Raw genomic sequence first — 22793 nt, 5'->3', positions numbered from 1 at the left:
TTGGGAGATATACAGGGTCACCAGCCTGCACAAGGAAAGTCACACAATCAAGCAACATGTGCATTACTGTGTTCCCTGACATCTCCTCCTATCTGATCCCCACATTTCCTACAGCCATGGTACAGTGAGTGACTTTTCCCAGGACTTTGGCCTTTCTGGACACTCAAAAGGAACAGAAACGCATGAAACATTTATCCCAATCACCTGGGAAAACACCATTTAATCTGAAGGAGAGAATTTTGTCTTTTTGAATGATAAAGCTGCAATTTCACAATTCACAGTATCACAAAATAAACCAACATAAGGCCACACCAAAACCAGATCCTGCCCTCTCCTCTGCACTGCCTCTGCTCTTGTTGGGCCTCAGCCAGCTCGAGAACCCAACTCGAGAACCCCACAAGATGCAATTGTCCTTTTCTCCTGGATGCATTTTCTGCCAAATCTGTAAAATAAACCGACTCACAGAGAAACTGGATGAGCCCCACAGCTGGTGCAAGGCAAGAGATGGACCTGCAAGCCAAGCCTAAAAAGGAAAGACTACAGAGAGACAGTTCATATCTCTTTCTCACAGTCAATGAAACCATGAATGAGCTCAATCCCCCTCCCACAGATTCACTCTTCCTCTTCAGTAAAGACATTCCATAAGAGAGCTTTTAGTTTTAATGCCGAAGCTGAGAGCTTTGGCCTATTATGACAGGGAACGTTGAAAGACAAAAGAGAGCTAATCTACCTGCTGTCCACCAGGATTTTTTCTAGGTGTGGTTAGGGTCAATCTTTAAACTTTTCTATGGAGTGTTTTCATTCTATATGTCAGTGATCTTTAAACGCGATGGGCAGCCATTAGCACCTCTCAGCAGAACAATATGAAATATCAGCGTGGACAACGATGCAGATCAAGCGTGATGAATGTGAAGAGGGTGGAGGAACACAATTTGCCTGTTTCCTGCTGCTTGTGCTCTCTCTGTAACTCCTGGTTTGGAGAACATCCCACCAACGAGAAAATGGATCTGTGAGTTTGGGTTTTTTTGAATTTCCAGTCCTGAAGTAGGCTTTTTTTTTCCACCTCCAGTCCCAGGCTGGGTTGAGAAAACATTAACAAGGCACTGTGTCTCATTTTGTATCCTTCATGCTTCTCTACAGAGACTAAACACAAGTCAGAGCAGAGGGAGACACCTTAACCACTTACCAAAAACACCCACAATCCAGTCTAGCAGAAGTCAGTCATCACCCCAGACTTCAGAACAATCCTATCAATGGCTGTGGGATCTATTTTTTTAACTCTGTGGTGAAATACTACACTATTTTTTGCTTGTTCATTTCTTGTATAGTGTACTAGAACAAAACACACCCCTTGTTCCAAGCCAAATGTGAAATGAAAAGCAGCCTGCCACAGAGCATCCATCCTTCCTGCAGCTCCAGGAGACACTGCCCTGAAACTCCTAAAATTTCAGCCCATTTCCAGGGGAATGTATGGCACCTCCTCTAAGGTTTCTCAGTCAGTGGGAATGTCAGAAACAAGAACTTAACCCACATGTTAATCACAGTTTTTGGGAACAGAAACCACATTCTGGCTGTTACACATTCCATTATACTATGCAACAACTAAGCTTTTTGTGGTACAGCAAAAACAGGGAGCTCATGTTTGCTGATGCCTATGGGAATGGCTTTCTCTTCTTCTCTTCCCAGGGTTGGAGTGAGGAAATTGCTAGAAAGACCTAACCACAGTCAAGGAACCACAAAGTAAATGGTAGAACAAGTGCATGCCCATGGACAGCTGTTCTGGGGTATGAGAGGTGCTCTAAACCTGCATTTCACCATATGCCCACAGATACCTAAATGCTGTGATTGTACCACTGTGGCATCTCCACTCTATCCAAAAGTCCTCTCACCATTTTCCAGAGAAGAGTGTTTACACCAGCCTGCTTAAATGCTTTTGAAGGTCAGTGCCTAAACTGGCCAGGCCAGCACGCAGACATTCACTGTCACGTGCTGCAATTGAGTGGTGAGGGGTGGTATGGAAGAGGAAAAGAAAAACCATTACAAATACTGCTGCTTAAACTGCTGAAAGCAGTCACCAGCACCCCTGGCAGGAATATGCAAGTTTTTCATTCTTACATTCTGCTCCATTTCTTCTCTCTGCTCAGTGCCAGCATGAGCATTTCTGCTGCTGCACAGTGAAGTAGAGAATTGATGTGACTGAAAAAAAACCCCGTTGTTCTCTCCCCTATGCTGACAGCAGGCATTTCCAAAGTTTTGTTATGCACATATAACTAAAGCAGATGAAGTAGAGAAATATGCTGCATATTTGAAAGAGAGATGTACAATGCAGATTTATCTGCTATTCAGGATCATTACTGGCACAAACTTTAGAAACTTAATTTTTCCTCTGAGTAAAAGTAAGACCACTCAAATGTCACAGATTTTGCCAAAATCTTTCTTCTGGATCAAAGATATTTTCCCTCAAAACAAAAAATTTACCGGATAGATCTTTTCAAATAAGGAGACCTGCAAAGGAGCTGAAAGAAAGGCAGCAGAGCTGAATCCTGCCTTCACTGGAAGAAGTAACAGAAGAGTTGGGTTAACCATAATCTTGCAATATACAACACAAAGTTAATGGAAAATGAGCTAATCAAGGTATCAGAAGACACCAGGCTGCACAGGTGAAGCTTTGTCTGTCCTATCTGGAGCAAGAGATAGGATAAAATTTACATGCTATTGTGAATAGTTCCTGAAGAGATATCTTTGCACTGACATGCCCTCTGCAGTGTAAATTTAACAGGTCTGTTTGCTCAAATCATACCTTTATCAGGGCAGGAATATCATTTTAGAGTATTTCTACCTGGAATGAGAAGTGAGGAGAGGAAAGCAATAAAATTTCTGGTATTGAGAGCTTATCACTAAAAACAACAACACTCTAATGTATTACCAAACTATTTTGTTTCCTAATAAAGTTGTTTTCTTCTTCAAGGGAAGTATGCAACTATGCCAAGCAATTTACAAGAACTACATTGCTTTGTGGACAAATGAATAATAACTACTCCATGAAGTGTAATGATCAGTGCCCTACCCACACCACAGAAACCTAACCCTGCTCCAAGAAACCCAGGGATAACAGAACAGAGCCCTCTGCCCTCCTACTGTGTGCTGCCATATAAAACCACAGTACAGAGGAACCTTAACACGAAGTTTCATTTTCAAACCTGCTAAAATGATGCTTCTTTATGGGGCACATACTTTAGCAGTGCCTACTTCATCCACAAGAGTCCTTCTACAAACCAGTGAAACTGCAGAGCTCATACTTCAGCAGAAGAGAATATGGACACACATGGAGCTCCTAATACAGATTTGTTCATGGATGCCCCACTCCACATGTCCTTTCCTCATTTACAGACATCACACCCCACAGAAAAGAGAACTGACCTTTTTTTTTTTGGGGTGTGGGGAGGGGGTCTTTCTATGGAGAACACTCCAGGAAGAAGGAAATCACTTTGCTTTTTGCTTGAGCTCAAGCTCAGAGAGAGAACAAGTGACTTTGGAAAAACTCTAAAAACACCCGATCAGATTTGGGTCTCAGACACTCAAAGAAGTCTGACAGTGAGCAGATGAAGAATGCAGGCTCCTTTTCAAGCTGCAAACACCATCACTGTATGAATTTAGGTATTCATTGCTTTCATTCATTTTAGTGGTGTGAGCCAAAAAGTGGCACGTGCTCGGAAAACCCACGTGCTCAGTGCCTTCCCCAAAAGCAAGATGGATGAAGAGCAGTCAGCCAGGGTTTAGTGCTCTTACAGGAACCACATCCTCTGAAGCCCTGTCCCACTCATCTCCTCAGACCATCTTTTGAGGGGCACTGGTCAGAACAGGCTGGAAATTAACCCTTTTGCTAATAAACATCAGCAAGAAGGCAGTTCCCTGCAGCGGATAGAAACTGAATTGCACACAGCAGACAGAAAAATCAATTTTGCTCTGCAGTCTGGAACTAAACAGTCAAAGCCTGGGTAGGAGAAGCACTGTCCCTCCAGAAACAGAGACCTCCTGCACCTGACTAACATCACTCACAGGTGGAAGCCCTCTGCAGGCAGGTAGTGACTAAAAAGCTAGGCCTTTATTTTTACTCACCAGGATCAGAACTGCAGATTTACCCCCTTTCCACCCAGCACTCCCTGTGTTTATGCAGTCCTACAGGGCAGGCAAACCACACAGCATTCCATCATCTCTCCTGTATTTCTCCTTCCTCTCCTGCATTTTATCTGACTCTGAAATGAAAATGGGAGAGAGGTTAGAGGGAAACCTGCAGAGGATTCCTCCTTCCCAGATTAGGATTTAATTGTATTCCTAGTGAGTCCCTTCTGGTTGCACTCGGTCTTTCAGATGAATGTTTCATCAATATGATTAGGATCACATCCCTCAGTCTCCTCTATTTACACAATCGGTTCTGACAGCTCAGAGTATAGTACTCCCTAAAGGAAATATTAGATACCACCCTATCTTTTTATTCAAATCATATTTTGCACTCCACACTTTCCAGCTAATGCCATTCTCCCCTGGATTACATATCTGTGATACCCAGAAAGCACTAAAATCCTCCCAATAAGGATTTAGATTAATATTTATATTAGCCATACTCGTATCATTATGATCACGGCTGTGAAGATCTGGGGAAAAGGATGAGTGGGCTACAGAGCTCAGGGGGCTGGGGGATTCGGCTTGAATGTATAAAACAATGTAGGGCAGAAATAAATAATAATAATGATGATAATGATGATGATGATGATGATAATAATAATAAATACTACATAATTAAAGTCACAATTTCATGGGGTGGCGGACATGAGGGAAGTGCCAGCAGGCCCCGTCTTCTTCGCCTCATTCCCCCCGCCTCTACTTTCGACCCAGAGCCGAGACCCCCCAGCCGAACTCGGCCGGCACGGCAGGCCAATATTCCCGTCGGGAAGGGGAATTTCTGAAACATAACGGTACCGCAGGAGCCATCGGGGCCCTATTCCCACTTCGGCGGCCGCGGCCTCAGAGGCGACCCTGGGCGGGGGCTGTAAAAATCACCTTTCCCGGGAAAGGCCCCCTCCATTAACGCCGCGCTCCCCTCCGAGAGGAGGGGCTGGCAACACGCGAGCAGGTGTTAATAAGGCGGCGAGGAGGAAGGTGGGAGCGGAAATTCAGACCGAAAGTAAAACCCCATCCCATTGCTCGAAGAGAAAGCATACCGAAAAATATCTGCTCCTTCCTGCCCGGAGCGCGGAGCCGGCCGCCCTGAGGAGGAAGGAGCCCTTTCCCCAGAGAGGGTCGGGCCGGTGCCGTCGGAAGAAAGAGCTTCGGGGTCGTTTCCTTTCCCCGCCCGGGTGTGAAGCCAGGGCGATACGGTTTGGGGCGAGCAGCGAGGGATGAAGTTTCGTTGGAAAAAAATTACCAGAGGGTTGTTCTCGACGTGCCCGGTCTGCTTTAACGAAAACACCGCCAAAAACCAGAGACTTCGGCGAGGAACGGCCTCAAGCCTGTCTCCGCTGCCTCTATTGCCCCGCCGGGCGCTTTTGCTATTTAAAAATCAGAGCTACGCACCCAGAGCACCGCACCGCGCCCTGGGTTCAAGGGAGGGAATATCCCAGGGAACTGCTCACTCGGGGGGAGCGGACCCAGGGTGGGTAGCCCGGCTTCACGGCGCCGGAGGAAGGGGAAAGGAGCCGAGCCCCGAGACGGGCAGAGCCTTTGCCCCGCCGCGGGTCGGATTCCCCCCGACCTAGAACGAAGTTTTTCCCTCTCCATCGGGCAGGGCTCTCACTCCCCCTCCCGCCGCACGCCACCGCAGCGGTGCGAACTACTCCTTATTTCTTTATTTCGCTCTAGCCCCGCCGTGCCCGGGCAGCTCACGCTCCAAACTCGAAGGCAGCTCTCATGCGAGAGCGTCGGAAGTGGCGGGGCCGGGGCCGCTCCCCGCGGCCGAGGCGGTGCCGCATTTCCCGGCACACGCCCGCCCGGCCCGGGCGCTGCGGAGGAAGGGGCGCTCACCCTCAGGGTGTCCCCCTCCCTCCAAAGCCGCGAGAAAAAGCCCGGCGAGGCGAGGCGGAGCTCTCCGCCCGCAGCCCTTTGTTTGTGGCAGTAAATCACATTACGAAGCGAAGTGCAAGGGTAGTTAACTTTATCTTTTGTTAATGTAAACAAATAAAAAGCATTCAGTTCCTTGATCTTTATTTAAACCTGGCGTTGTTTATCAGTGTCGTCCTATGAAGATTAATTAGATACCTTTATTCACAATTTGGCGTCTGACACCCCATTTTAGGAATGCATTATAATCACAAGGTGTTAATTGGGGCCAGCCAGGCACTTACGTTTCTATTAAACAGTGTGAGGACTTTTCACAAGTATTAACTTATTTTTCACTGCGCGGTGCAAAAATATACAGCTTTTAATAACCCAGCGCGGCGGAACCGTGCTGTGTAATCGGTGGGGACGAGGGACAGCCCTGCCCGGGGGCTTTTCGGGAGGGGGTGGCCACAATGATTAATTAAAAAAAAATAAAAAAATTAGGAATAATATGCTCGGTCTTTAGTTTCTTAAAAACTGCCGCAAGCCCCCGTCCTGTTCCAGATGGGGTCCTGGGGCAGAGGAAGCTGACAGGACAGCTTGGCAGGGCGCAGAGGAGCAGCGCTGATCGGAATCCGCTCGGACACCCGCCGCGCCCCGCCCCGGAGCGGGGGAGCCCCTGCCGGTGCCCCCCGATAGCGCTGCCTCCCCCGGGGACAGCCCCGGCCTGAGCCCCGCGTTTATTTTGTTTGCAGCCGGGAATCGTTAACAGCTTAATCCCATTACTGCCTGCATATCCTCAGGAAAGGTCCCGCTGCCGCGGGAGCTGGGATTCAATCGCTCTGCCAGAAGCTTTCCCCTCAGATAAGCGGGCAGGGGAATTTCGTGCCTTGTTCCGGGAAGCGGAGGGGGTGGGAAAGGGGCTGGGCTCACACCTCGCCTGTCGCGGAGGAGAGGGATGGGGCATGCAAGGGGACAGGAGACCGTCGTATTTTGGAGCGAACAGGGGGCTCTCCCAGCTTCTGCAGAAGATGCAAAGCAAGAGCCAAGAGACTTTAAAAGAAAATTAAAGGAAAAAACCCACACACAGCGAGTAGAACAGATAAAGTGCCAGCACTGTAAAGGATGGTTAGATATAAAGACCCATCCCCTAGGATCGTGCTCCCTCCTCCCCTTTTGGGACACCCAGTGGAGGCAAAGATGAGGCAGAGCCGTATGGTCTTATGCCTGGCACCACCACATTTATTAAAAATTATTGCTATGTACATAAAAAAACCCCAAAAAAACAAACAAGTTTATTGTGAGGGAAAAAAGTTTGCGGGCCAGTTGCTCTGGGGCAGTTTAAAATGGCTGAAAGTATAGGCAAGAATGGGTAAAGTTACATCACTTCCAGTTTCATACAGGGCAGCTGAAAAAGTCACTTGACATACACATAAATAGAAATCTCCTTTTGCAATGTCATATGCTAAGTTTGATTAATCAAAAAATGCCTTTTGAACTTCGAACCACCACCGGATGTCCTTCCAACTGAACAGCTATAGGTCAACTATTTATACATTATTCCACAATATTCTACAGTGTACCTAGACAAAACACCAACTGTACACTTTGTTTTTGGCCGCCTCAGTAAAGGTTAGGCTTTTGGGATGGAGGCAGGGTTTTTTAATGCAAGTTCTAAGCTACGAAAAGTCAGATTTGTCATTGTAATCCCGTTGGCAACAGGACCTTCAAGTCAAAATCCTGCCTGGCAAGCAGGCCTTATTTTGGCATTTTCTGCCAAAAAAAAAAGCTGTAGCTGAGCAATATCCAGCTCAGCCAACTGTGTTGTGGATGGGCTGAAAAAACCAGCTCAGTCTAAAACAGAACATAGCATTTGTGCAGTTCCCTGCAACCCAGTTCCCTTTTATCAAAAGCAGGGAAGGACATGAAATTTGGGATCCCACCCCCTCTTTCCTTGCTCAGGAGTGCATAGATTTGATCAGGACTCTGATCCAACCCAAACTGTATACTTTAGTGTCTCCAATAAATATGCCACATACTTAGACACTAGAGTACTCCTTACAGCTTCTGCATATGGTTCCTTCTAATAAAGGGGAAGAATTCTCCCACGGTTTGCTCTTTCCCTACTTTGTTACCTGCAACAGTCAAAAAGCTTTGGCACCTTCTTTAGAATTGCACACAACAACTCAAGGTGGAAGGCAAGAGTCTTTTTGGCAATTGTAATGCAAAAAAAACCCAAGGCCACCCTGAAAAAAAAATAAAACCCAACAAAAACCAGCCAATTGTAATAAAAACAATGCTTTAAGAACTAGCATAGAATGCATAGTAGCCCATGCCTTTTGAAGTGTCTTTGTTGTAGTCCTCGGCATTAATGTCCTCACATTTCATTGTCGGGGAATTTTCGTTGCTGGAAGTGCTAGGGGAAAGCCGTCTTCTCTTACAGGCACCTGTGTAGACCCCAGAATCATTTGAATCTAGAGACTTTATAGAGGGTGGAGTCTCTACCCAGGACGAGCCAATTTCTTCTTTCACCTTGTCTTTGGAAAGCTGGTCTTCCGTGAATCCCGGAGGACTCGTTCTCGAGGGCCAAGTTAGTCCTGTGGACATTTTTCGCTGGTAAGAGCCCCTGTTCCCCCAGCCTGCCATGGACGGGAAGGTCGGGTCGGGGTAGTATCCCAGAGCGTGGGATGTCTGGAGCGGGAGGGATTTGATGCCATAAGGGAGCAAGGTGCTGTGAGAATACTCCGTCTCGTAGGAGTTCATGTCCAGTTTGTTGGCGCTGGGCTGCTGCACGGGCGTCACAAACCACCGCTGAGGAGAGCTGGCCACCTCCTCGTTCTGCTGCGGGGACAGCAGCCCGTTTGTCTGAGGGACAGTCCTCTCACCGTTGTAAAACCTGGCCGGGGGCAGGTTGTTGACAAACTGTTCCTGGAAGAATGGCTGCATGCTGTATCGGGCACCAGGGACGATCTGGTGGGATCTAGGAGAATCCGTGGGAGATGGAGTTAATCTGTCATTTTCGGAAGCTGTGTACATGCTACAACATAAAAGAGGAATACTGAGTGTTTTTTCTTTACAATTCCACTATCACAGTAACACAACACAAAAACACAAACACGAAGAAACTAGGTGTTTCTTAATTAGAATCATAACTACAATTAATTGGATTGCTATTTTAATCTGATTTAGACTGTAAATTTTCTACTATTGCTACAAGCAGTAATACAAGTGAAGGTGAAAAATTACTATTAGGCAAGTCTTCTGCCTAAAGAAGCTGTCTATGCTGTGGAGACACCCAATATAGTGCTGCCAGTAAAATCTGCAGGCCACCTAGGTTCTGCCAACACAAGTTTCCTACCAAAATTCAGAAGGCAGCAGAAAGACAGGTCATCTAGACAATACACTATTCAGACATTTTAACATAAGCAAAATCGCCAGTAGAAGTACTGGTGCTGAATAACAGAATTAATGACTACAGACATTTCAGGCCAGAATCATGCCTCCTTAACTGACACATCTGCAAAAGAAAATAGAAGTATACTTACGAGTCATAGTTGTCTCTGAAGCCTTTCGCAAAAGGATTATGGTCAATTTTGAGCTGTGTAATCTAAAAGTGAAAGCAGAATACATTAACATGAGATGGTGAACCCACAAGTAAATTTTGTTCTTAATTGCAATTTTATACACCCATACTTACATCAGTGTTTTGATATGCTGTAACTGCTATGAACTGCGTTTCAGGAAAAATAAAAGTTTGAGTTTTTGATGAATCATTCAGATCTTCAACACCATCTTCAGTCACTTCCACAATGTGAAGTCGGGGCTGGTACTTGTGTAGAGACTGAAGTACTATCATCTAAAAGAAACCATGAAAGAGACAATACCTTTAGACAAAGTGCATCTAACATTAAAAGACCTATTTTACAGCATGACATTTTTCCCTGTAAACTAATCTCTTGGTATAGAAAAGGAGCCGTTTCAACTGTTATCAGGAGCTGAGTCACAGCCCTGCTTTACTAAGAGCTATCAACTCCCCTCCCACTTTTTGAAAAACTCCAGGGGATCAATATAATAGCTAAAACAAAAGTAATTCGCACATCGTATCCCTACATTTTCAACTATTCATACGGCGAAACAAAGAAAACAAGCTCCATGACCCAGCCTCAAGCACGGCGATCTAGCGGCTCGATGACGTGATGTAAGAGCCCCAAAACCCAGGGCTGCCCCGCGGAGCCACCGAGAGCCCCTCAGGCCTCCCTCCCCCTCCTTACCTGGGCGTTGTTGTTGTTGGCACCTTTATTGTTCGTTAGCTTCAGCTTCCCGAAAGAAATCTCCTGCCTCATCCAGTGAGCCCCGGTGTTGGGCGACTCGGGGTGAACGTAGACCTTGTTGCCTGGGGAAGAGGAGCCAGTGAATCGCGGGCTGGGCGCGGGGCTTTGTTCCCCCTGGGCCCCCCAGGGCCGCCCTCCCACAGCCCCCGCACACCAAAAACGCCTCGCGGCCAAAGAGCCGCAAGGCGACCTCAGAAACGCCGCTCGTCCCTCAGCAGGACGCCGGGGGAGACCCTGAAGGGAGGGGGAGGCAAACTGGGAACCCTTTCCGAGAAACCGACCCGCGGGGAAAGGGGGCGAGGAGACCCGCGGAGCCCGCACCCACCTTGCATGTTGTTGTCGGCTTTGCCGCAGGTCACCCACTTGCCGCCCTGGAAACGCCAGTGGTTGGGGTCCGCCAACACCACCTCCACGAAGACATTGTAGTGGGCCGTGGGGTTGAGGCCGGTGATGTTGAAGCTCAGGAAGGGAAACATTCTCCTGGGGAAAGGAGGAAAACCACAAGGCATGCTGAGGCGGGCCGGGGGAGGGGGCGCGGGCTCCGGCGGATGCTGTAGGCGGCCGTGGAGTGCCCTGTCTGTCCCGGCACCACAGCGACTAAGGAAGCAAGGGGCGAGCCCCAGCCGACCCCCGCTTTACCTCCGGGCCTCCGTGTGTGGGGAAACAGGGGAGTAGTTTCTCGGGGGAAGACATCCCGGGGCACCACCGACGGACAGAGCATGCACCTCCCACCCGGGGGAGCGGGCAAGCGCCACCCGACGCGCGCCGTCCCCAGCCGACCCCCGCTTTACCTCCGGGCCTCCGTGTGTGGGGAAACAGGGGAGTAGTTTCTCGGGGGAAGACATCCCGGGGCACCACCGACGGACAGAGCATGCACCTCCCACCCGGGGGAGCGGGCAAGCGCCGCGCCCGGGGGTGCCACCTCCCCCCCTTCCCCCCATTCCCGACCACCACACCACTTCCTTCCATTTCCACCACCCCCTGCGCCCACTTACCGGCCCTGCTTGGTGATGATCATCTCCGTCTGATGCCGGTGGAACTTGAGCCAGAGGGGCCGGTTACAGAGGAAGACCTGCGCTCGCACGCCCGGGCCGGCGGCTGGCACCCCCAGCGCCCCGAGCCCGCCGCAGGAGCCCGACGCCGGCGGGTAGGGGCCGTAGAGAGGTCCGCCGCCCGCCGCCTGCCCGTACTGGTACCCGCCGCCGCCTCCGAACTGCGTCCGGCCGCCGGGCGGGCACACGGCACCCGCGAAGCCGCCCGGGGACAGCACGGAGCCGTAGGGGTAGCGCGGCCCGCCGGGAGGCTGGTAGACCGTGCCGTGCTGCGCCGCCGGCGGGTACGGGAACAGCGCGCAGGGCCCGCCCAGGTCGGCCGCGGGCGGCCCGGGGGACTGCAGGTAGTAGCGCTCGGGACTCAGGCTGTCCATGGAGTAGCGGGCGGCGGCGGCCGGGGGCAGCTCCTCGTCCCCGCATGGGGTGGCCTTGCGACCGTCCGGCTTGGGGGCGGCGAAGGGCGGCTCGACGGCCTCCGCCTCGCCCAGGATGTTGGGGTTCGTGCTAAACTTCTTGGGCATCTTGTCCAGGTCGAGGTGAGGTGGCGATCCCGAGCCAGGCGGCCCGCGGGAGCCGCCAGCAGCGCCGGTCCCAGCTCCAGCTGCCGCGGCTCCGGCGCGCCCGCCGCCCTCCAGCGGGTAGAAGGGGGCGCCCGGCAGTGCCCCCGCCGTCAGCAGCGGCTCACCCAGCTGCATCCTCGATGGGCGGTGCGTTCGAGCTCCCACTCAATCCTGTGCCGACCCGACCTGTGGCCGCGGAGACCTACTGCTTGGGCTCTGCTCCGCCGCGGCAATTTATACCGGGCTCCTCGGGCTGCCGGGGAGGGGCTTGCGCCGGGCTGCCTCGTCTGCGCCCTCCACCCCCGCCGGCCCATTGGCTGGGCCGCGTGATACTAATTTAATTAGACAGCTACTAATTGGAACAAGTCACCTGTGACTTTGGTGCGCGCCCCGTCCCCTTCCATGCCCCCTCCCCCTTCCCGCCGCCGGCTGCCCGAGGGGCTCTGGCCCGCTCCGCGCCCCCACGTCGCTCGGACTGAGGGGAGCTCCGCATCACCCCGCGGTGGCTGCGGTGGAGACCCTGGCTCCCCCTCTTCCAAAAAAAAAGAAAAAAAGAAAAAACCTTTTGCTGAGGTGGCACCGTCCTGCCGCTCGGGCGCATAAGGAAGAATCCTCGGCGCTGAACGAGAGATGGGGACGAAATGGAAAGGTTTGGGTGGGAATGCCGGCACCCGTCAGGTAGGGAGGGCGGCGATCAAGCGGGCCGCTGAGACGGGGCGGGGGACGCTGGCCTCCCGCAAGCTCCCCGCCGGCCGCCTCGCCGTTCAGACAGTTCGGCTTGTGTCTCTGCTGCGTCCCACAGCCTCCTTCCTCCCTCTCCCCTCCCTGAGCAGCATCCTTATCATGGGGTTAACGCGTTTCGCCTTATCTGTGGGAAGTGGCGGGTTCGGTTCGCAATTCCAGTTTTCAGAACTCGGCAATCGGTTTCTCACAACCCGCGTTCCCCTTAAGCATCTCCCACCGGGAAGGCAGATTTTGAATTGAGGCGGGTGCCAGATCTGTTTGGCGCTTTCTCTCAGTGCAAATCCCCGAGCCTTTAGCCTCAAAAGGCTAGGGAACAGCGCTTGGGAAGGGGTAGATGCCCGTGTGATTTTGTGGAGCGGGCAGAGCTGGCGTGAATGATTTGCAGCTACAAATCCGCAGCCCCTCGCCACCGGCCCTCTCGCGGGGAGCTCTGCAAGCACCTGCCAGAATTTTGAACCAGACCCGCTGAGCGGCCAGGATTTCGTTGCCTGGCGGCGGGATGCGGCCGGGCCGCGCCGCGCCGCGCCGGGCAGCGGGATGAATGGCGAGCAGCCGGCCGCGGCCGCCGAGAGGCGGATCGAGGCGCTGCCGGAGCCCCGCCGGGATGCGCATCCTGCGCAAGCCGGGCGGCGGCAGGTGCGGGCGGCGGGGCACTGCCGGTGGTGACCGCCGGGGACGGCAGGACTGAACCCCCACCCCGGTGGGAGCCGAGAGACGCGGGAAGCGGCCCCCGCCGTGCCCACCTCTGGCTGCGGCCACGCAGGTGGGAGCCTGGGCTAGGCTGCTCGCAGCCGGCAATGAAATACCAGCCCCAGCCCTAACCACGCTTCTCTCCGGGTCAATGTTTGCCTCAATTTTTTGGGTGGATCTCGTTCGACCGAATAAGACAACAAAAATGCGTCGGGAAAGTCCGACGCTCCAGCACGAAGCGGACCAGGCGCTGGAGGCGCGGGGTGCGGAGCGGAGCTCAGCCGAGCTGCCCTGCTCTGAAAGCAAAAGAAGCCGAGGAGCGAGCGTCCTGCCGGGCGCTGCCGAGGCCGAGCCTGCGCCCCTTGCCGCGGCCGGAGAGCCCGTGAGGCTGCTCTCGGAGCTCCGGCAGCCCTCCCTCGGGTCTGCCTCTCCCCGGCTAGGGCACGGACGGAAGATTTTATAAAACCACTATGTAGGTTTTAAGGGTTCATTTTACGGTTTTACAGACTGAAAGGGTCACATTATTTCAAACATTCCTTCGGGTGCCGCGTAGTTCAAGGCTATTGCGGGATCTTTTCCCCCCAAAACTCAGGTGATCTCGCGTTCATTTGGGCAAGGTAGTAAAGTTTTCGATGTTGCTTAGGTTTCTTGCGGATTGCACCCCAGAGGAGGGCATAAAACCTGTGGCTATCCCGGGAAAGGGAGACCCTTCCGTTTTGGTTCGAAATACGCCCGGGGTGAAGCTCTCCCTAACGAACGAAGGATTGGTAAATCCTTCTCAAACTTTGGGTTATTTTCAGTTCAGCTCGGGAGAACAGCAGCCTGGCTTCCATCCCTGCCTCGTATTCCGCAGGTCCCGCCGAGCCGGGGCAGGCCGGGCTCGGGGGTCCCGTCGGAGCAGACTGCCCGCAGACCTTCAGCGGCGCAGCGGGAGGGAACCCCGCTAGCGCGGGGGCTTCTTCACTCACTCTGTAGCTGAGGGAATTCACCCCTCCAGAGTCCCGCAAATTAAAGTTAACGCAGTCACCTTACCAAATCCTTGGCACCCAGTATTTGTCACTCCTATCGCTGCCCATCTACCGTCCCTGGGAATCAAGGGGGCAACCGGGCGAATGCCCCCCCCCGGTCCCTACAAGCCGTCTCCATCCTTACTCCCTGCCCCGGAGCCCGACGGGCTCTGCCCAGGAATACATCAGGAATACATCCTTAAGAACTTGCGGGATGTTTCAGTCCTGTGGGACTGGAGATTTCTGAATGGGTCCCGCATCCCTTGGCTGTTATCTTAAAGATAACACCGCAGAAACACCAGAGTCTGGTGAAGCATGTTAGGTTTGGAAATCTACCAAAACAACTTCTAAACCACACACACACACACAAACCCCCACCCCAACCCAAAAAAAAAAAAGTTTTTGAAAGGAGACATAGGTCTTTGAAGAGTTACAGTTATCTTGTTTCGTCGGGCTTTATTCAAATAGATTAATAGAGTTTATTCAAATAAGGAGCATCTCTGGCTCTAAATAAGCTGTTCCAGAAGAGCTTTTTTTTCTGCAGCCCAAGTTACAGCAGTGGCACACTGAACTGAAATATTTAGTACTTTGCTTTTGGGCTGGGATTGAGACCTTTCCTTTTTCGTCAGAGTATTGGAAAACAGCTTCTGCTACACCAAATTGCTCGGACTCTTGTGACTGAAACTATACAACTAAAGCACCTGCTCTGGAAGGCCTAAGAGGAGAAACTGGGAACAGTGGGATCTATCAGGCTGTCACACACTTATATTTGTATGTATGTACATATGGAAATCTACATATCACCATTTATAGCCATATATGACCTTTATTCTTATAAATCTGGATCTGGATACATACACACACTCCATTGGGATCTATATGGACACTTTAAAAATTTGGTTATTACAATGACCTGCCACACTATTCCATTGCTGTATTCTTTTCCTGAAGTTCTGTTGCCACCATGGCAGGATTCACAGGTATTTTCTGAATGCCACATCTGTATAGTTTAAGTGAGGTTATTTTTTCTTTGTTTGATTTTGGTTTAAAACTATCTGTAAGTTTCTGGATATCCTTTTCAATTTGCTAGCATCTGGTTCCCAAACGGCTTTAATACTTTCACCTTTATGTCCAGATTGTGCAGATTTTCTTTCTATTTTTCCAGTAATTCAATCTGTTGGCTTCCCCCCCCACTTCAACTTACACGCAGAGTATCACACTGGGTAAATGAAGGAAGACACTTTTCACTTCCACTCTTTCACCATGTTTCAATGGCATTTTTAAAATCAATAAAGTTGGGATTTTTCAGATGTGGCCAGTCAAATATTAGTGCTTCCTTTTAAAATTCTCAATACTTTTCACATCCACAGTCCTTACTGCACTCAGAAAAGGAAATCAAGGAGATATTACTAGGGCTGTGCAAGGCTTGGCATTTCAGCTTGTCGCTGAACTATAGGGGCTGTTTTTATGAGGAAGCCAGCTACACCCTTTCAGTGCCCAGGGACTTTCTTCTGTCACATGCAGTCAATGTCCATCTCTTTCATGGGAACGTTAGGAGACTGAATTAACTGAAAATGCTCTTTATTTTCTGATGAAAACAAGTCCTGCTATAGCTGCAAAAACCACCAATCCATTTTATTTATGCCAAGTGGGATTTTCAGTGTGCAGACATACACAGCCCTGAAGAAACAAGTGTAGCTTAAAATCTACTCTGAGGCTGAGAAAACTTGAATCCAAAAGGGTTAAAAACTAGAGTCAGCTCTTGTTGAAACATATATATATGGACTTTAAATAGTGGAAATCAATAGTCCTACAAAGCCGAAGAACTATCATCTTTAATATTGACCAGGAAAGGTGTCACATTAACAGCAATTTTACCTCTGGTAATGATTCAATTTAGCTGCCACTTTCTTTAAAAAGACAGCATACAGACATACATATTTTTAAGAAATGGCCATATGTGTTTATAAGCCCCATAATAAAGGCAGGGTTAATTTATAAAAATCAGATAGTAAAGAATAGCCCTTTCCACCCAAGATATACAGAACAAAAAGGACAGACAGAAGTCAATGAAACAGGACCTGGAAGAAGCAACTCAGGATTTGAAAATAAAGTGGTATTCAAAGCAACTTCATCAGTCTCTTCCTTTCTCCTCCTTCAAATAAAATAGCACCTAAAAAATCTTTAGCTGTATTTTTAAATTAAATGGAAATGCAATGGTTAGTAAAAATATTCAAAGTCTGATCCTAATGGGTAAAATATGGACAGACAAGGGTAAGCATATTCAATGCTTGAAGTGAATTTTTTGCAATGGCTAATTTTGCTAGGTAAGACCACACAACAGCTTTCTGTCCTAGGGCCTATGGTACCCTATTGGCTAAAGAAGGAAAAAGAAAGTGTGTTCAAGAAAGTATAAGTCTTTGTAAAGTGAATGCCTTTGTTTCTTTGACAAATATTTGGGAAATCTATAGTAAGGGAGATGGGAAAAGTATTAAATTGTCATTGGCTTCCAGATGACTTTGCTTGCTCCAAATGGAATTGTAGAAACTTAGTGAAAGAAAGAGTCTGAAATTAGGATCACAAACACAACCATAGCCACAACCAGATTTAATATTTTTAATATGGCTCATGGCTTGGGCAGGTGCACACTCTGCTGGGTGAAAAAACATCTGGATGGCCAGGCCCAGAGAGTGGTGGTGGTCTGAGTTACATGCAGCTGGCAGCTGGTCACAAGTGGTGTTCCCCGGGGTGGTGTTTGGCCCAGTCCTGTTTAATACCTTTGTTGATGATCTGGATGACAAGATCAAGTGCACACTCAGCCAGTTCATGGATGACACCAAGCTGGGCAGGAGAGTTGATCTGCTGGAGGGCAGAAAGGCTCTGTAGAGGGATCTGGACAGGCTGGATCAGTGGTCCAAGGCAAACTGTATGCGGTTCAACAAGGTGAAGTGTCAGGTCCTGCAGCTGGGTCATGAAAACCCCACTGAACACTACAGGCTTTGGGAAGAGCAGCTGGAGAGAAGGAAAGCAGCCCAGTGGAAAAGGACCTGGAGGTACTGGTCAGCAGCTGGCTGGACATCAGCAGGCATGTGCCCAGGTGGCCAGTGGCATCCTGGCCTGTATCAGCAGTAGTGTGGCCAGCAGGAGCAGGGCAGTGATTGTCCCCCTGTGCTCAGCACTGGTGTGGGCACACCTCAAATCCTGAGTTCAGTTTTGGGCCCCTCACTTCAAAAAAGACATTGAGGGGCTGGAGCCAGTCCGGAGAAGGGCAACACAGCTGGTGAAGGGTCTGGAGCAAAATTTATGCAGAGCAGATGAGGTAGCTTGGGTTGTTAACCTGGAGAAAAGGAGGCTCACAGGGGATCGTCCTGCTCTCTACAACTGCCTGAAAGGAGATTGTATCGAGGTGGGGGTCAGTCAAGTTCTTCTCTCAGGTAACAAGCAATAGGATGAGAGGAAATGGTCTCAAGTTGTGCCAGAGGATGTTTTGTTTGGATGTTAGGAATAATTTCTTCTTTGGAAGGGTTGTCAAGCATTGGAACAGGCTGCCTAGGGAAGTGGTTGAGTCACCACCCCTGAAGGGACTTAAACAAGTCATAGATGTGGCAGTTGGGAACACAGTTTAGTGATGGACTTGGCAGTGCTGGGTTGGCAGCTGGACTACATTATTTTAGAGGTCTTTTCCAACCTAAACAATTATATGATTATTTATGTATAGGTATCTCCAAACAGCTCTTCATAAATGCTTGCTTTTTCACCCTTCAATAAATTTAGTGAGGGATTCCTAGCACCTTTTCCCTGGTTTTAAAACAAAATTGCCTAATCACATATAGATTTGTGCCCATAACCATCCTGACAGTCACACAATAGAGATGTGAGAACATAACAAGGTCCATGTCATGGGTGTGACAGCCACAGATCTGGGCAGATTGATCCTATTTGTATTTACAGATCTGTTACAAACAGTTTTAAAGAGCTAATTTTGGCTTGCTTCTCCTGCTTTGTATGAGAAATGACTATTAAAAAAGCATGGATTCAGCAATCACAGTAATTAAAGTTAGCAACTCAAATCCAGTAGAAAGATGTTCTGCTTTTTTTATTTTCTCGCTTTAAAAAGTACAATTTCATCATGTGAAGGCCCTGATAAACTTCATGCTGCTCAGGGCTTATGATGTCAGAGCTATGAAATATTTCCTGCTGATAACATAATAGCTGAGAAATATGAGTTTTGGAAGGTTTGGGGTTTTGTTTGCTCTCTGTGCATTTGGTATGAGGCATACAGTGGGAAAACAATTAACTCTAGGGGCTGAAAAAGCGAATAGCAGTGGGCTACAGTGTAATTGCAGAAACAATGAGGAATTTCACCTGGTATTATTTGTGACAGCAATCAAATAGCAAGGCCTAGCAGGGAACCACATATTAAATAACTGCCGTGACGGGCGAGTCCGCTATAAAAACAAGCAGAAAGCAGAACGGGGACGACATATGTACTCTCTGGGAAGGTGAGAAGATAGCTGTAGGGTTCCCCTCCCAGGGAGGGCTCGGGCTTGCTAGCTGCCCGCCCCGGTTCCCATCAGCATCCCACTGCTACCGGGGGCGGGATGGAGCCGGCATCTTCCCTTCCAGCCGGTCCGCACCTTTTCTCGGGTAGCCGGGCCGGGAGGGGAGCCCAGCGGAGGAGGGACCGCCGGGGGACCGTACCCCGAAGGTGCCCCGCAGGCGGGCGGGGGTGCGGGGCAGGGCCTGCGGGCAGCTCCGGCCCCGCAGCGCTGCCCCCGGGCGCTCCCGGTTGCGAGGGCCGGCAGCAGCCGCCGGGACGGGGCGGGGCGGGGAGCGATCCCGGCCGGGAGCTCTGCCCGAGGACAGCTCCTCTCACGCTGCCCCGCAGGCAGGTTCAGCCTCGGGGGTGGTGGTGGAGGGGGACGAGGCGACATTCTGACCTCCGCCTCTGTCCCCGCTCTTTTAACCAGTTTCGAAACAGCGCTGCCAAATCTTCCGACCTGCGGAACGACCGGGCACACCTCGCCCCCCGCAGCTGCCGCGGGGAATCCCGGCAGAACCCGCTGCGGCCCCGCGAGTGAGCCCCCATGGCATCCCCATCCTCATCCCCATCCTCATCTCCATCCCCATCCTCATCCCCTTCTTCATCCCCATCCCCATCCTCATCCCCATCGTTTAGCGCGAGATCCGGCGGGCGATCCGGCCGGATTAACGCCGGGCGCTTTGAAATCCGGGTGCCGCAGTGATCCCGGGCCGGGGTGCTTAGGGCTCCCCTTTCAGTTGTTAATTCCCACTAAGCGTTTGTAAGTACCTGCGCTCACAGACCTGTGCGCCTTCAAAACAAGGGCATGCACGCAAATAGCTCCAAAATTACCCATCTGGGTACCGGCAAGACCAAAGGCACAAGCGAGCGGAGTCGTTAGAAAATAATTGAGGCAAATGGGCACTTTCTTTGCCACGTGAATTTCAGCTGGGAATCCCGTTGGCAGGAGCGGCAGTTTCAAAGGTGCCCGCACCTGCGGAGCCCGCGCCCGCGGGAGCGCGGAGCCCGGGGGGTCGCCGGGCGGGGGGCGGCGTTGGCCCCCCGCTCTCTTTAAATGGAAAAAAAAAAAAAAAGCCATCAAAACAACTTCCATCAGAAAAAACATGATCTAAGAAGGAAACGGCTGTGGACACCCCGGTGGGACATCTCCTCTCCTCACTCCGGGCAGGAGGGTTCCCCGCCATTGGTACCAGTCCTGCAGAATTGCCTTCCTCAGTTTTGTTTGTTTAGCAGCTGAGATTTAGAATATACACAGCAAAAGGAATTATCTTCCATTATGAAGAAACAAAAAAGATGTGTGACCTACATCTTCACCCCCGAGTCCACCCAAAACCCCCCACACCCCTTGCAACGGAACCACCACAATTTGCTTTTCGGTGACACAAGGACAATGTGAAGTGAATAATCCTTGCACCACTTTTCTCCAAATAAGTTCAGCGTGAAGTATAAGCACTGTGTTTTCTATCACTGATGACTGTGTGGATTCCTAACACATTAGTGAAGGAAAATTTTAGCTAGAAGAATTTGAATTTTACAGATGAGTACAGACAAATGAGCAACGTCACGGAAGACTCTTAAACCATATCACAAATGCATATTCTTTCATATTGCTTTTTTTTGTTTTCTGTTTTTCTGGGGTTTGTTTGTTTTATTTTTACTATTTTTTTCCTTTTTCCACTATTCACATCTCAGGCAGAAGATGTGGCAGAATACTGGTTCTCCTGTTGCTCACTGCTATGGATTGAAGGGCAGAAAATGATGTAACGAATAGGAAAAGGATTTAAATTGAAATACAGTGCCCTTAAGGTACGACCCATTAGAAAGTAGCAAGGAACTTGGTCTGAGCCTGAGTCAGACCCTGATGTCCACATGGTGATGAGGCCTTGGTAAGCACAACGTTATCATGGCAACATTTCTGCCTATTTTACACGTTATTCGGCTCTACTCAGGCTAAAATCCCACCTTCCAGTTTCTCTCATATATAGCCTAAGGCGTAGGGTTTGACAGCTGGGGAACAACAGGGCAGGTAAAATACAGAGCCTCGGGACGATGACAGAAAACAGGGACCCTATCCTTCCATCCTGCAGATGTCTTCCTAAGGCTGTGTTCCTGCTGCATGCAGGGTGGATGTCCTCGGTTCCCGAGAGAAATGCTCGCCTCTGCTGCTCCTCCGGATCTCTTCCCAGCCTCTTCTCCTAAACGACACGTGAGAGTGAGTCAGAGATAAGCAGTCGGCTGTGAGGGATCACAGCAAAGCTCAGGACACGCTTTTCCTTCGGCCCAGGAAGATACGGGAGCAGGGCTTTTCACCCGCGGGGCAGAGGGCGGCCACCAGCTGAGCAGGGCACGGGCCTCGCCTCCTCCAGTCACCCACCCTGGAAAAAAGAGTGGGACTCACTTTTCCAAGTGAGTCTGTGCTGTGGTGACAGGAGCGGTCAGGACAGCGAGCAGTGATTAGGGAGTGGCAGAGCCGGACCCAGAGGAACTTCACAGAGCGGGTTAAGCTCTGTTGTGTTTGCATTTGAGCCATTGGCTGGGTTGGGATACTGGCGTGCTCCTGCCAGGAAAGTGCTCCCAGTATGCAGCCTTCACCATTTATTTCATCACCTCTGCATGGGGTGTAGTAGGTGGGAGGTTCCAAAGGATGGATTTTTAGTGCGTTGCCTGTCTCTGAATGCTAACAGCTCTGGGGACTATTTGATGAAAGGTGGATATTGGCAGACCCTGAGTAGAATAAACACTGTTTAGAAATCCAGATTTGAAAAAAAAAAAGAAAAATCCTGCTGCAAATGTGGAAAACCATCCCACCAGGCAGCCATTACACAGGTTTCAGGAAAAAAAAAAACCCAAACCAAACCAAAAAAACACAAAAAAAAAAAAAAAAAAAAAAAAAAAAAAAAAAAACCAAAACAAAAAAAAAACCCACAAAACCAAACCAAAACAAACAAACAACAACAACAAAAAAAAACACAAACACCCCCCTCCCAAAAAACAAAACAAAACAAAAACAAAAAAAAAAACACAAAAAACAAACACCAAACCTGGGCAAAGCAAGCTTGCATTTCTATCTGGTAGCAGAGCAGCTCTGGAAGTAATTGTCCATTTTGTTTCACCTTTCTCCTCCTGACGTTTTGGGTCTTGCCTGTCACATTTCACCATCGAGGAGCCCTCACTAAGGAGTTGTAGGGTGGGTGGTGCCCCCGAAGACAGGACCCACGTGGGGAGCAGCACCAGCATGGGCTGGGGGACACCAGTGGGCACCACTGTGAGCCGCTGTCCCGGTTCGCTGAGCACTCCGCCGGTCCCTGGGGCTCCCCGATTCCAGAGAAAGTGGCCAATTATTTTTCTGTCTGAAAGAGTCTGTGATGTGGCAGAGAATGACAGCTCCAAGGGAGAAAACACCTCTTCATTAAAAAGTGCTGCTAAGCACACTGAATATCCAGATCCCAGCACCCAGTTGCACAAAGGTTAGGACGAGAGCCAAGGAATTACACATTTTCACAGATATTTTTGTACACACACATATATGTGTGTGTGTACAATGTACATGCAGACACAAACACACACACACACAAATATCTACAGGCTCACTTTCAACACAGGGTGGCCAAAATCCTTTAAGTTCCTATGGAGAAAAAAATTCCTGCAGAAGTCAAGTTTTGCTATCAGTTTTGGTGTGCTAGGAAAAAACCCCAATTAAGCTGGTTACCAAATGCAAGAAGAGTGTAAGCTTCATGGAAATAAATGATTAGGCATTTGTTGAAGAAAATATTAAACAGAAAAGAGAAAGCAATAATCTCTGTTTTGCACACCTCTCTTTGAGAGATCAC

At 49.9% G+C, this 22793-nt stretch overlaps 1 protein-coding gene across 2 annotated transcripts; it reads right to left on the bottom strand.

Annotated features, from left to right (window-relative positions):
• Window positions 1-7289: 7289 nt before the first annotated feature.
• On the bottom strand, window positions 7290-12166 carry EOMES (eomesodermin). Of its 2 annotated transcripts, none has more exons than XM_039709094.1 (6): window positions 11363-12166; window positions 10693-10847; window positions 10308-10429; window positions 9734-9892; window positions 9582-9643; window positions 7290-9073 (listed from the first exon to the last, which is right to left on the bottom strand). In XM_039709094.1, the coding sequence occupies exons 1-6, from the start codon at window positions 12112-12114 to the stop codon at window positions 8338-8340; spliced, it is 1986 nt and encodes a 661-aa protein (XP_039565028.1). In that variant the 5' UTR covers window positions 12115-12166; the 3' UTR covers window positions 7290-8337. The 2 variants fall into 2 exon arrangements, with proteins under 2 accessions (XP_039565028.1, XP_039565038.1); XM_039709104.1 differs by having other exon boundaries at window positions 7290-9016.
• Window positions 12167-22793: the final 10627 nt, after the last annotated feature.

This window comes from Passer montanus, unplaced genomic scaffold (genome assembly GCF_014805655.1).
Source record: "Passer montanus isolate IOZ18808 unplaced genomic scaffold, ASM1480565v1 scaffold10, whole genome shotgun sequence".
Classification (NCBI taxonomy): domain Eukaryota; kingdom Metazoa; phylum Chordata; class Aves; order Passeriformes; family Passeridae; genus Passer; species Passer montanus.
This window is presented reverse-complemented; position numbering and strand designations above follow the sequence as displayed.

Bases quoted from the DNA above. Each gene is read 5' to 3' on its own strand.
- EOMES (XM_039709094.1), bottom strand. From the start codon at position 12,114: ATGCAGCTGGGTGAGCCGCTGCTGACGGCGGGGGCACTGCCGGGCGCC. The intron at 10,430-10,692 runs GTGGGTGCGGGC...CCTCTTCCCCAG, and splicing joins AGCCGACAACAACATGCAAG to GCAACAAGGTCTACGTTCAC. The intron at 9,644-9,733 runs GTAAGTATGGGT...TTTCACTTTTAG, and splicing joins CAGCATATCAAAACACTGAT to ATTACACAGCTCAAAATTGA.